This window comes from Blennius ocellaris, assembly GCF_963422515.1.
Source record: "Blennius ocellaris genome assembly, chromosome: 6".
Lineage (NCBI taxonomy): Eukaryota > Metazoa > Chordata > Actinopteri > Blenniiformes > Blenniidae > Blennius > Blennius ocellaris.
The window spans coordinates 2,554,255-2,568,829 of record NC_137655.1 but is presented as its reverse complement, the minus strand read 5'-3'; the positions used below and the strand labels follow the sequence as shown (position 1 = coordinate 2,568,829).

The 14,575-nt window shown below is 44.0% G+C and overlaps 1 protein-coding gene across 1 annotated transcript; it reads left to right on the top strand.

Moving 5' to 3' along the window:
- Nucleotides 1-1,362: 1,362 nt before the first annotated feature.
- marco (macrophage receptor with collagenous structure) lies at nucleotides 1,363-12,561 on the top strand. Its single transcript, XM_080498528.1, has 13 exons — nucleotides 1,363-1,505; nucleotides 3,284-3,382; nucleotides 3,466-3,620; nucleotides 3,973-4,090; nucleotides 4,204-4,248; nucleotides 6,530-6,592; nucleotides 8,617-8,685; nucleotides 8,773-8,808; nucleotides 8,923-8,994; nucleotides 9,767-9,802; nucleotides 9,970-10,014; nucleotides 10,679-10,846; nucleotides 11,691-12,561. Exons 1-13 carry the CDS (start codon nucleotides 1,421-1,423, stop codon nucleotides 11,819-11,821), a joined length of 1,122 nt encoding a protein of 373 aa, XP_080354654.1. The 5' UTR covers nucleotides 1,363-1,420; the 3' UTR covers nucleotides 11,822-12,561.
- The last annotated feature ends 2,014 nt before the right edge of the window (nucleotides 12,562-14,575 follow it).

Here is a 14,575-nt window from a genome sequence, read left to right as displayed (position 1 = left end):
CGGGTGTCGCCCTTTTATCTCAACGCCTCTCCGGTTCTTTGAACTTGAGCAGAAGTAAACAGAACAACAACTCACGCTGCTGCATTTCTGCTGCGTCGGTGCTTCCACAAACTTTAAGGAAATTAAAAAGTGTGAGAAAAGTGCAGACGGTCCGAGAGCAGGAGTCCGCTAGCCTGGTGACGCTCCGGGCCGTACGTCTGGATCTATAACTGTTTGATGAATAAAACACAATGAAGCAATGATGCTTGTTCTAATAGATACATGAGAAAATATGATAATGATAATGATCATAATAATAATAATGATAAAAATAATAATAATAATGATGATGATGATAATAATAATGATAAAAATAATGATAACAATAATAATGATGATGATAATGATAGTAATAATGATAATGATAATAATACTAATAATGATGATAATCATAATCATCATAATAATATTAATAATGATAATATCACTCTTACTGTGCTTTACATTAATATTTTCAGAGCTATAGAGTTTCTATCTATCTATCTATCTATCTGTGTTTGTGTGTTTGATCCCAAACATTTATAGAAATATAAAAGAAGAAAAAGGACACACACACACACACACACACACACACACACACACACACACACACACACACACACACACACACACACACACACACACACACACTCAAAAACACTGTAAAAAAGAAGAAAATCGCTAAAACCATAAGAATTTCTAAACAGGAAAAAAATTATATCTATTCTATTCTATTCTATTTTACTCTATTTTCTATTCTACTATACTATATTCTATTCTATTCTATTTGATTCTACTCTATTCTATTCTTACTGTCAAAACTGTGCGGAAAATAGAAAAGAAGAATAAAACTGCTAAATCAGCTGGAAGTGTAAAGAGACGTCCAGCAGCACCTGAATCACAGTAGAAACGTGATAAAACACAACAGAAAACACAGTTTTTTGTATATTTTTCCAGTAAAATCGAGGCTCCAGAAGCTCCCGGCCTCATTTCCCTCATGTTTCTTTAGGCTCCAGGTGAATCTTCATCTGGTGAAAAGTCTCAACGACCCGACTCAGCGCCTTCACTTTCGCCGAGTCATCAACTGTCCTCCAGTTTTTTTTTTCCTTTTCAAAGGGAAAAAAACCCCGAAAAACTGTAAATACTTCAGATTATTGCGTGGTGTTCTTGTAACTTCCCCATGAGCTTTTCACCGCCTCAGCTCCAAACTCACTTCCTTCCTCCTGCGCTTCATGTGAGCCGCTGTGGCAATCTGGGGAGGAGTGACTTGTTTAGGACAGTGTGTGTTGGTGTTGGTGTTGGTGTTAGTGTTGTTGTTGTTGTTGTTGTTGGGAGCGTGGGCTATAAGAGGCTGAGCAGCGGGAAGTGAGGACAGTCTGCTGGTGGAGACGTCAGAGACACGATGGACAGAGTGTCCTACACCCAGAGCAACCCGCTGTTCGACATGTCGCTGAGCGGCAACGACGTCTACAGCTTCCAGCCTGATGGTGAGGCCAGCATACACCTCTACTACACCCTCTGCTACACCTCTGCTACACCTCTACTACACCTCTACTACACCTCTACTACACCCTCTGCTACACCCTCTGCTACACCTTCTACTACACCCTCTGCTACACCTCTGCTACACCTCTACTACACCTCTACTACACCTCTACTACACCCTCTGCTACACCCTCTGCTACACCTTCTACTACACCCTCTGCTACACCCTCTGCTACACCCTCTACTACACCCTCTACTACACCTTCTACTACACCTCTACTACACCCTCTACTACACCTCTACTACACCCTCCACTACACCTTCTGACCTATACTACACCTTCTACTACACCTCTACTACACCTTTTGACCTGTACTACACCTTCTACTACACCACTGACCTCCACTACACATTCTACTACACCTTCTGACCTCCACTACATCTTCTACTACACCTTCTGACCTCCACTACACCTTCTACTACACCTTCTGTCCTGTACTACACCTTCTACTACACCTTTTGACCTGTACTACACCTTCTACTACACCTTCTGACCTGTACTGTACCTTCTACTACACCACTGACCTCCACTATACCTTCTACTACACCTTTTGACCTCCACTACACCTTCTACTACACCTTCGGACCTGTACTACACCTTCTACTACACCTTCTTCCCTCCACTGCACCTTTTAATCTCTACTCCACCTTCTACAACACTTTTTACCCTCTACTACACTTTCCATCCTCCACTAGACCAAACAATCTCTACTGCACCTTCAACTACACCTTCTACCTTCTACTACACCTTCTACCCTCTACTATACCTTCTACAACACTTTTTACCCTCTACTACACTTTCCATCCTCCACTAGACCAAACAATCTCTACTGCACCTTCAACTACACCTTCTACCTTCTACTACACCTTGTACCCTCAATTCAATTTGCTCCAATTCTATTCCATAATCCTTTGTCTTGCAATGGGAAACTTGTCATTGTTGCAGCAGTGGACAGTAATAAAGTACAAACAATAATAATAAACATTAAAAACAGTAACAGTGATAAAGAAGATAATAACAGGGACAGTGAATTCTACGCTCCAATTAGAAACCTTCTGTTGGACATTTCACCATATTGTGCATCAGAACATTGTTAACAATTCATAATTATAAGACTAGAATTTGTTTTCCTGAAACTGTTCAAAAGATTTTGCATTATTATTATTATTATTATTATTATTATATTTCTTCTTCTTCTTCTTCTTCTTGTTGTAAATTATATTTTTATTTTATTATCATCTTTTTGTCCAGTGAATAATTTCCGGGTCCCATGTGGCTGCTGGAGGAACATGAGTGTGACGTCATGATTGTTCCATCACATCGACAGTTTCTCTGAAAAATCCTCTGAAAATCTGAAAAATCAGTGTCACAATACTAGATTCACCGCGACCGGGTGTAGTTCCAGTTGTGAGCAGAAGGTGGCGGTAACGTCTCGTGTTTGGTCGGTTGGCTCGTCTCAGCTGGAGAAAACATCCAGCTGATGTGGATTCGTGATACACAAAGTGACCCCAGAAAATTTACGATATTCAGACATCCAATCGTTCCTGAAACCTGAAGTGTCCCTCCACTTCATGGAAACTGGTCACACAAGACTTTCAAGTCTTTGAAGTCAATAAATACAGCTGGTATTTTCTATTATTCAAAAAAGAGTGTTGGTGCTTGTGTCCGATTCCTGGAAGCAGTATCCATCCGGACTGGACTCTGTTGCCTGTGTTTCAGATCTGAAGCCGGCGAGACGCAGGAGACCGTGGTGTTTCTACATCATCGTCATATACCTCGTCTTGCAGACGGCCCTCAACGCCTTTCTGCTCTATAAAGGTGATCATGTCCAATCCGTGTTTTAATTTGCGGCCGGCGTGCGCCGTGGCGAACGGGTTCCTCATGCAGCGGCTCTTCCTCAGTTTTCACGCTGGCGTCTTCGGCCTCGAACCCCAGAGCGGCCAAGCAGTCGTCCAACGACATCCACCTGAACGACGACGGCCTGGAGACGCTCGTCCACAACAACACGCAAGAAACCAGGACGCTGAAGGGACGCCTGTCGACCCTGCAGACCCAGGTACTGGACGCCTTCGTCCCTCTCAACACTACCCATCAAAAATAAAGCTGCGATTTCCCGAACGGATCCTCGAACGTCTTTCTGTTTTTGGGGAGTTATTGGGGAATAATGATGGTTATTGGAGTTACTGCCACATCCATTATACTGAGATCAGAAACCACTTCCTGATTCGTCACGTTCAGCTGAGAGGAAAGTGAAATGCAGAAGTTTGAGGTAACCGCCGCGTAAAATAGTGCTGCGTAGACCAAAAAAAAAAAAAAAATGAGATAACAGGTGAATAATGGCAACAACCACAAGAATTGATTCAGAAATTTGGACGTATATATATGATATCATGTGATTTTGACGACAGGTGAAGAGTCTCTGTGGACAGGAAGGACAGCTGGACAGACTGAGGACCGACCTGAACCTGCTCAACACCAGCAGAATCAACCTGGAGGGTCAAGTGACGAGCCTCCGCCTCAGACCGGGTACGACACTCGTCTGAACGGGGCGGAACACAGTGAACCGACTAACCCCCCCCCCCCCCCCCCCCCCCACACACACACACAACTGACCGCGGAATCTGGGTGTTTGTTTTCAGGACCACCGGGGCAGCCGGGACCTCCGGGTGACAAGGGCCTGAAGGGTGAGTCCGCCTGTTCCTTGATGAGTCTGTTGGGCGCCACCCCAAGAGTCTCCTGAACAAACTTGCACACACAGCAAATGTAGCTTTAATGTGAAAAATCTCGTGAATTTGTTTGTACTTTTATTTAAATGTTTACCTGACACATGACTTCGGGGTTCCACAGGTAATCATTTAGAAGTTATGAAGGTAGTAACTCTGGAAAATGTCCACTTTTAACGGACTCCCTTCAATTGTTTTTTCAATATATTTTTAAAATATATGAGGGAAATTTTTTTTTTTCACAATTTCAATACGTAAAATTTGGACTGGTACGGATTTGCAGCGCAATTTGATTTGGTTTGCAGGAAATGTAAATCACGGACATAGCATAGCGGTAGCATAGTGATAGCATAGCAATAGCATAGCAATATCATAGCGATAGCATAGCAATAGCATAACAATAGCATAGCGATAGCATAGCGTTCATACAGAAAATAAAACCCGTTGTGGAGCCGTCTGCAAACACCAACGCCGCAGAGCAACGCAACCAAGAGATACGACGTGAATCTGTATATCACATCACGAGGTTTATACGCGTCCCATTAGCACTTAGCGGCTAACCGACAGAGTTCACAGGCAGGTTTCCGGCGTGCGTGTTGACAACAAGCACAGTGGAAATCTCCCGTCATATGATGAAACTAAATAAATGTTTTAACGAGGAAAACTGCGATGATGACTGCTTTAAGGCACCGGTTGGAGACGGGTGGTGATGGGGGGGGTGGGGGGAGGGTGGTGGTGGGAGGGGGGGGGGTTAAACTGACAGATGGACTTTGTTGGACAATTAACCGGCACCGTTGAGTATCTGGAGCCTCCATGTTGAGGTGACGCTCCGCTGTGCAGAGCTGGAGAACGAACCAACGGACCCCCACCTCCACACCCACACCCACACCCACACCCACCCAAGCTTTTATCACTTCCTGCCGTCCTGTGGTGGCGCTCTGTCGTCTCCCATTCGTCAGCGCCGGATGAAACCATGAGTCACGGGAGCGAGTCTGTAACTCCGACCTGATCTCTGGAAAACAACGGCGCAGGGAAAGTTTCTCCCTTTTAAAAGTTAATTTCATCACCGGGTGATGGAGTGCTGCCGCGTGCGTGTGTGCGTGCGTGCGTGCGTGCGTGCGTGCGTGTGTGTGTGTGTGTGTGCAGCAGCATGTTTGGCTGTGGGCTGCAGATGATCCCAGCAGTGACGGCACATCATCTCGGGGCAGATGGCTGATGAGACCCGGGTGACGGATGAGCCCGGGCTCTTCGTTCACAATGAAGAGAACTGACACTTCCTGTGTGAAGTCTGGATTCTCCGCCGTGGCTCGTCTTGTACTCGGGACGACAAATTGCTGGCATCTGCGGCGGATGCTTTCAACCCCCCCCCCCCCCTCCCACCCCCCCACATGCTACATGCAATCCGAAGGACAAAAGAAGAGCATTCAAAAGCTTTGAATTCCAAGTCTCCAGCTCGTCCTTGATTTTCCCTCCATTAGAATATTGGATCCTAGGAGCTACATTCAGAATCTGCTGTGTCCGTGTGAGCTGGACTGGCTCCGCCCACACACATGCCCATGTATGGGAAGTAGGAGGAAGTACTTCCTCCCGTGGCGCCATGTGCCAGAGCAGAGCTACCTTGAGTGTGGGAGGAGTCAAAGGGGGAGGAGCCTACCTTGATTGTGGGAGGACTAAAGGGGGAGGAGCCTACCTTGATTGTGGGAGGGGTCAAAGGGGGAGGGGCCTACCTTGATAATGGGAGGAGTAAAGGGGGAGGAGCCTACCTTGATTGTGGGAGGAGTAAAGGGGAGGAGCCTACCTTGATTGCGGGAGGAGTCAAATGGGGAGGAGCCTACCTTGATTGTGATTGGCTCTTCCAGGTCATCATTTCCAGGTATAGGGACGCATGTTACGGATTGAAAACCATTAGAACACGACCCCTATAATATATTTTTTTATTTTCATCGGACACGCTGAGTTTAAGGGCGTCTTATTTGACGTTATAAAGACATGCAGTTCTTCTACCGTCCACCAGAGGTCGATGGTCGATCACACCTCGGGAAAGGTCGTCAATAACGTGACGACGTAGCAGCAGGTTCCTTCAGGCCAGATCGTTCTCTCTTGTTGGGCACCATCAGGCCACATGTTTAAGCTCGGCATACGCCATGTTCCCGGTCGCCATGGCAACAACGTTTCAGGACAAAACGGGACGGCAACGCCGTGTAAAGCTAGCGTCAACGCCACTGCCGTGTTTCTCTCTCAGGTGACAGCGGGCCAAAGGGCGAGAGGGGAGCTAAAGGAGATCTCGGACCTGCAGGCCAACCCGGTGAGTTTTTCACAACAAAAGCACGTTTTAAGAAGGTTTAAAATGGTTTGACGTTAAACTGAAGCTGCAGCCGAGCCGAGCGACAAAGTGAGACGACTTCCAGAACAAATGGTGACGTGCGGACGAGTCGACGGAGGGAGATTTTAATTCTGACTGCTCCGGGCGAAGGGTGTCGGCTGTGATTCTTTTATTGTGAAGGGCTGCGATAAACCTGCCAACCTGGAAAACATCACTTAACGGAGGGGGTTTGATTTTCACTCCTTCACCTTCAGGATTCCACACAGAACCTGTGGTCGTCTGTCAGGCTCTGGTCTGGATCCGGGGGGGCAGGACAGTCTGTAATGCAGTCTGTAAGGCAGTTTGTAAGGCAGTTTGTAAGGCTGTCTGTAAGGCAGTTTGTAAGGCAGTTTGTAATGCAGTCTGTAAGGCAGTTTGTAATGCAGTTTGTAAGGCAGTTTGTAAGGCAGTCTGTAATGCAGTCTGTAAGGCAGTTTGTAAGGCAGTTTGTAAGGCAGTCTGTAATGCAGTCTGTAAGGCAGTTTGTAAGGCAGTTTGTAAGGCAGTCTGTAAGGCAGTTTGTAAGGCAGTTTGTAAGGCAGTCTGTAATGCAGTGTGTAAGGCAGTTTGTAAGGCAGTCTGTAATGCAGTCTGTAAGGCAGTTTGTAAGGCAGTTTGTAAGGCAGTCTGTAAGGCAGTTTGTAAGGCAGTTTGTAAGGCAGTCTGTAACGCAGTCTGTAATGCAGTTTGTAAGGCAGTTTGTAAGGCAGTCTGTAATGCAGTTTGTAACGCAGTCTGTTAAACAGTCTGATAAACAAACAGTCTGTAATACAAACAGTCTGTAGAACAAACAGTCTGATAAACAGTCTGAAAACAACAGTCTGAAAATAGTCTTAAAAAAATAAACAGTCTGATAAACAAACAGTCTAAAAAAACCAAACAGTTTGATAAACAAACAGTCTAAAGAACAAACAGTCTGTAAAACAAACAGTCTGATAAACAAACAGTCTGTAAAATAAACTGTCTGAAAACAACAAACAGTCTGAATAAAGTCTAAAAAATAGTCTTAAAAAACAGTCTATAAAACAAATCGTCTGATAAACAGTCTATAAAACAAACAGCCTGAAAAACAAACAGTCTAAAAAACAAACAGTCTATAAAACAAACAAACGATGTGACAGATCACTTGATCGTTGAATAACAAACATTTCTTTCTGGTTCTTCCAATCAAAGGATCACAAACTGATGAAAAACACAGCAAACTATTTATTTTTTATAAATAAATCAATGATTAAAAACAAAAAAAACCCTGATGGAGTCTAAGATTGATGATCTGTCACATTTCTAGCATTTGAGGAATTTATGACAAAGTGCAACACTTCTGCTTTACTTCCTGTGACTTCCAGTCATACATATATATATATAATGGGGATGGGTGATATATAATGTACATTTCAACATTGTTTCCAAATAAACTTTTATATTGCAAAATAAGTGTTTATATAATATATAATATAATATATACATTATTATAGACAGGAGATCTTAAAGGTGCACAACAGAAACATTAACCCACTGTGGTTTGGACCTTTTTTTTTTTTTTTTTAAGAGATGTTTGAACGAAAACGTGAAAAAAAATACAAATTGTGTTGACTCGTCCTCCAGTAACATCAGAGGGATTATTTATTAAAAGGGTGAATAAAGTGCAATGAGTGCAACTCATTGTTTCACAATCCATTTCCGAAAAGTGGCACAGAGACGTGGACTGAATTGGCTCCCGAGATTTATAAAAAAAAAAAAAAGAAAGAAAAGTATCACATGTTGTATTTATGAATCGTTGAGTTTCTCTTCCTCTCTTAACTTCTGGTTCTCATCTGTAACTCTGCTGACAAGCTGCTATTCAGCCTGAGAGATGGAACCACGGAAATGTGCAGCTGGCATTGACTGGATGTGTGTGTGTCCGTGTGTGTGTGTGTGTGTGTGTGCTGTGTGTGTGTGTGTGTGTGTGTGTGTGTGTCCCCGTGCAGGTCCCAATGGTCTTCCAGGTGATCAGGGTCCAGGTGCGAAGGGGGAACGAGGTGAAGCAGGCCTCCCAGGTAACGTCTCGTCACGACTTCTGAGTGCGTTTTTTTAGCTTGTTGCCATGGCAACTGATGAAATCTGTCACTCTCACGTGATTCCAGGTGCAAAGGGAGAGAGTGGCGTCCCGGGACTGCCAGGTATCACAGGACAGTTCCCTCTGAATGAATGAATGAATGGATGGATGAATGGATGGATGGATGAATGAATGAATGGATGAACGTGTGATGTTCTGTTGTCGACGTGTCCTGCAGGATCACCTGGTGCTCGGGGGAGCGCAGGACCGAAAGGAGAGCCTGGAAATGTTGGTCCACCGGGACCTCCAGGTCAGATGACTGGACTCACTCACTCACTCACTCACTCACTCACTCACTCACTCACTCAGTTTTTTTTTCTAACTAAATAAAAAAGAATAAAAAAAATAAAAGAATAGAAATTTGAAAATAAATACATAAGTAAGTAAGTAAGTGAATGAATGAATAAATTAATAAATGAAATGAATGAATGAATAAATAAATAAATCACGGAACAGTGAAACAGGTCATTTGAGAGAATATTAGAGAATCTTTTTCCTCCACTGTGATTTGGTGTCATGAAGACATGAAGAGATCACATGTTGAAATAACTCATATTTCCTCTTTTCTATTGGTTTTTGTTTTGCCTTCTCCTCCTCCTTCTCCTCTCCTCCTCCTTCTCCTCCTCCTTCACCTTCTCCTTCTCCTCCTCCTCCTCCTCCTCCTCCTCCTCCTCCTTCACCTTCTCCTCCTCCTCCTCCTCCTCCTCCTCCTCTGTTTTGTTTCTGTTAAAGTGAAACACAATGAAACGTTCTCCTTCACTTCCGCCTCACTTTCGGGCCCGTCGTCCTTAATGGAACAAACTAACTGCAGTGCCACCTAAAGGCCTGGCATAGGTACTGCATCAGCTTGAACCGTGTTCACAGTGACGTGAGGACTGCAGCTTTTTATGCATTTTTTTTTTAAAGAACGACGGGGAGAAAGAAGAAGAACGATTTGTGGGCGGGGCTTATAGTCAGGAACGTTCTGTCTGAGTCACATCAGATCATTTTTCCAAGAACTTTGTGTTTGTTTGTGTCAACAGGTCCAGTGGGACCGACCGGCTTCAACGGGACTGACGGTGAGTGGAGGGTTAATCCGTTATGTGATGGATGTTCGGTCACGGTGCTCTGACTCCTTCCTCCTCCTCTTCCTCCTCCTCTCTCTCCTCCTCCTCCTCCTCCTCCTCTCCTCCTCCTCCTCCTCCTCCTCCTCCTCCTCCTCCTCCTTCCTCCTCCTCCTCCTCAGGCCCTGCAGGACCCAAAGGAGACAAGGGTGACCCAGGGGGCATGGGTAAGTGCGCAAGGTGGTGTCAGGACCCCATTTTCACATGTTTCAAGTAAAAATACGTCGCTGTTCACGTTTTCATTTCAGAAAAGTTTCACATTTAAGATGCGATATTTTGAAAAACTATGTTTTTTTTTGTGGTGACGACAGAAATGTTGACATCGATGTAGTTTTCATGGTAGGGCATCACGAAAAGCGTCAACGAGGCCAGGGGCCACTTAGAGTGCAACTTTTTTGAAAACTCTCCAACTCCGTCTCCATGGAAACGGGGACAAAATGGAAACTTTTGAAAATGCTCAAGCGTGGAAATGCTGCTACGGCACCGCCGCCGTAGTAACTGGTTGTTCTGCACACGCTCAGTAGAAGGACGATCGGGACGTTTCGTCGTGACTCCCAGTCCGTATTCCACCTGGGACTTGGTGCTTTTATTTTGACAGGCACCGTAATAACACTCCAACTTGGTCGTCTGTCCACTGGAATGAAAGTTTAGAGAATATCGTTCTCCACTGCGTGTGTGTGTGTGTGTGTGTGTGTGGTTTCATGCTGGAAACAACCAGCACCCACTAGTGGCCTGGCATGCAAACTACATCGTTTTCAGTGTTTCAGCTGTTTTCGTGTAAACAGAAATTGTTCACAAGACGATTGTGACGCCGGTGCCTCTGCGACACAGAGCCGGTGGTGCGCCTGGTGCCGGGTCCAAACCGAGGACGGGTGGAGGTGAAACACAACAACCTGTGGGGAACCGTCTGTGACGACGACTTTGGAAACCTGGACGGGAGAGTCATCTGCAAAATGTTGGGCTTCAACACCATCGTCACCACGTTCACTGCCACTCCGGGTGAGCGGGCGCACGCACGCACGCACGCACGCACACACACACACGCACACACGAAAAAGAATTGATTCTTTCTTCTCGACTCACTTAAAAGAATTCATTCTTTCTTCTCACCTAACTCACCTAAAGGGATTGATTCTTTCTTCTCGACTTACCAAAAAGAGTCTATTCTTCTTGACTCACTGAAAAGAATTGATTCTTTCTTCTTGACTCACTGAAAAGAATTGATTCTTTCTTCTTGACTCACTTAGAAAGAATTCCTTCTATCTTCTCGACTCACTAAAAAGAGTCGATTCTTCTTGACTCACTGAAAAGAATTGATTATTTCTTCTCGACTCACTTAAAAAAGTCGATTCTTCTCAAGTCACTAAAAAGAATTGATTCTTTCTTCTCGACTCACTGTAAAGTAATTGATTTTTTCTTCTTGACTCACTAAAAGAGTCGATTCTTCTCAACTCACTAAAAAGATTCAATCATTTCATCTCGACTCACTAAGAGTCGATTATTTTGGCTCCCCGAGTGGCTCTCAGATTTTTTAATATTTTAACTTCTAACATAAACTGATACGTGAAATGATTCACTCATGTTGTATATTCTAATAAACGTTTTTTTTGGGGGGGGAACTTAGAACACCCAACATGAAACAGAAAAATCATGTTGGAAAACAGATACGTGTCTCAAACATTCTATATTGAAAGTTTTAATATTGAAACAGCCACGGTGTGCGACCTTCAGCAGAACCACACTCGTCCATTAGAAGAAGTCCGGAGTGCCTCTCTTGTTCTTGGATTACATCATAGGAAACCAGGTGCACCAGCTGTTTTCTGACTGTCTGCTCGCCCTGCAGGCACTGGAAACATCTGGCTGGACAACCTGCACTGCACAGGGTCCGAGACGGACGTCTTTAACTGTCCACACACCGAAGTGGGGAAACACAACTGTAATCATGAGGAGGACGCCGGCGTTCACTGCGTCTAGGCTGGAGGGAGAAGAAACCGGTAATACCTTTGGCTAAGCCCCGCCCTCCGCCCCGCCCCCCCCGGTTGTTGTTGCTTGGATAAGCGGCTGCCTATTGGTTGCGTTTGTGTTGGGGGGGCGGGGCTTAGCCATACGTCAATTACATCTACTCAGTCAGTCAAAGCAGCAAACGCATATCTGAGGCTGTTAAATTCATTTTATTAATATTTTGTACTTCATTACATCACAGTGATTAAAAAAAAAAAAAAATCTAATATCAAAGATTAATTTTTTTTTTTAAGTGTTTTTGCCAAGTATCCTGTCCTGATGTGTTTTAAATACAAATGCACTTCTTAGCTCGCTGTTTTAATCTGATCATTAACTGTGTTTATAACCAGTTTAAAATGCTATGAACCATTTTATCCAGTAACATTACTCAACCGCTTACATATTTAATGTTCCTTTTTAGTGTGTGTTTCACTTTGCAGTGAGGAATCGCTGTTGATTGCTGTTGATTTTAAGTGCAGAATTATCCATATGTTAAAAAAAATACATGCTTGTGTCAGTCTTTGAAATGACTAAATATTGTATTAAATCCAAATAAGGTTAAAAACAAGTCATACCATACTATCATTATTAATCATACAGATCATTTGAATGCATTATATATGTGTGTATGTATTAATATAGCAACAAAAAATGTGTATAAATATTAGTTTCACATCACAAAAGCCTCATGCAATAAAAACACAAACGTGAAAAACTCCTTTAAATCTCAGGAAATCAGAATTGTGGAGACCCTGGACAAACGTCACTGTCGCTTTTATTTTAAAAACTTTCCCGGGTTGGATTTTAACCCCCCCCCCCCCCCCCCCCCCCCCGCCATCGTTCCTCCTGACGCCGACACCACGGCGCCATTGGCTCCTCCTCCTGAAATAGGCCACGCCCCCTTCCCCACCTCTCCACGTGCAACGACACGGAGCTGATTGTAATGCAGCAGCCCGTCGAAGGGCAGCAGCTGGAAATAAACATGAGGTGGGTGGGGGGGGGGGGGGGGGGGGGGGTGGTGGTATGAGGGGGTCCCTCACTCGGTTGTGCATTAGCCAAATCAATCCCCAGGTTACCCAGCCCCCCCCCCCTGGTCCTCAGGCCAATGCCTGCAGGAGACGGCCGACGTGGATGAATAAATGATGGGAATGAGGGTGGGGGGGGTGGAGGAGGAGGAGGGGGGGTTTGGGTAATGAGGGTGCCCCCTGCTGGCCTCCTCACCTGCGTGAACCACCGCCGCCGCCACCGCCGCCGCCGCCGCCGCCGCCGCCACCACAGACTCTCTGAGCAGCTCAGAAGTTCAGGACAGTATTCATGAGCCGTTACCCCCCCAACACCCCCCCCCCCCCCCCTCCGAGGCCTCCATGATCCCGCTGTGGAAATTCACCCCTTTTTTGGGGGGGGGGGGGAGTAAGAACTCAAATGTAATACTTAGAATTGCCTTAATTATATCATCGGAAGGGATCTTCACACGATTAAAGGTCTTTCTTCAATCATCACATAATTCCTTTGGGCCAAACCGATAAAGACGGGAGTCGGAGCAACATGATCCACACTAGTTGATCCAACTTCATAAATACTTTCAACCCAACCAGACGAGATTACAGTGGAGTCAAAACCTTCGCTATCTAGTTAAGTGAATAAAGTAAATTCAGTGCCTTAAGCTGGAACAATTAAAATGTTTGATGAAATAAATAGAATCATGTGGGTGAAGCTTTACATTGTTTTCATTTATAAATTCATCCAAACGGTTAATTATTTGAGTTCACAATAGATTTTTCCCTCGGCGGCATGGAAATACAACCAATTGAATAATTCAGATTCTTTCTTTCTTTCTTTCTTTCTTTGTTGCATCTCTTCTTTTCTTTGAGAAGTGGGACTGGTATGGACTGGCTGCCACCAGCAGGTGGCGGTAGTGCAACTTCACAGATGCCAACTGCCGTTGAATCCAAGTGAAGAAGAAGAAGAAAAAAGGGAGAAATCAGGGATGAAAAAAGCTGCTGATTAGAGAGAGAGAGAGAGAGAGAGAGAGAGAGAGAGAGAGAGAGAGAGAGGTGCCCCTGAAGTGCAAACCACAACAACACATCACCAAATCACTTGTTTTTGAATTTGCAGTTGTGTTTTTTCAACTCTACTATTGTAGTGTTACTATTATAGAGTTACTATCATAGAGTTACTATTGTAGAGTTATTATTGTAGAATCATTATTGTAGTGTTACAATTGTAGAGATACAAATGTAGAGTTACTATTATAGAGTTACTATTGTAGCATTACTATTTTAGAGTTACTATTGTAGAGTTACTATTATAGAGTTACTACTGTAGATTTACTAGTGTAGCGTTACTATTGTAGTGTTACAATTGTAGAGTTACAAATGTAGAGTTACAATTGTAGAGTTACTATTATAGAGTTACTATTGTAGCATTACTATTTTAGAGTTACTATTGTAGAGTTACTATTGTAGCGTTACTATTGTAGAGTTACTATTGTAGAGTTACTATTGTAGAGTTACTATTGTAGCGTTACTATTGTAGCATTACTATTGTAGAGTTACTATTATAGCGTTACTATTGTAGAGTTACTATTGTAGCGTTACTATTGTAGAGTTACTATTGTAGCGTTACTATTGTAGAGTTACTATTATAGAGTTACTATTGTAGAGTTACTATTGTAGCGTTACTATTGTAGAGTTACTATTGTAGCGTTACTATTGTAGCATTACTATT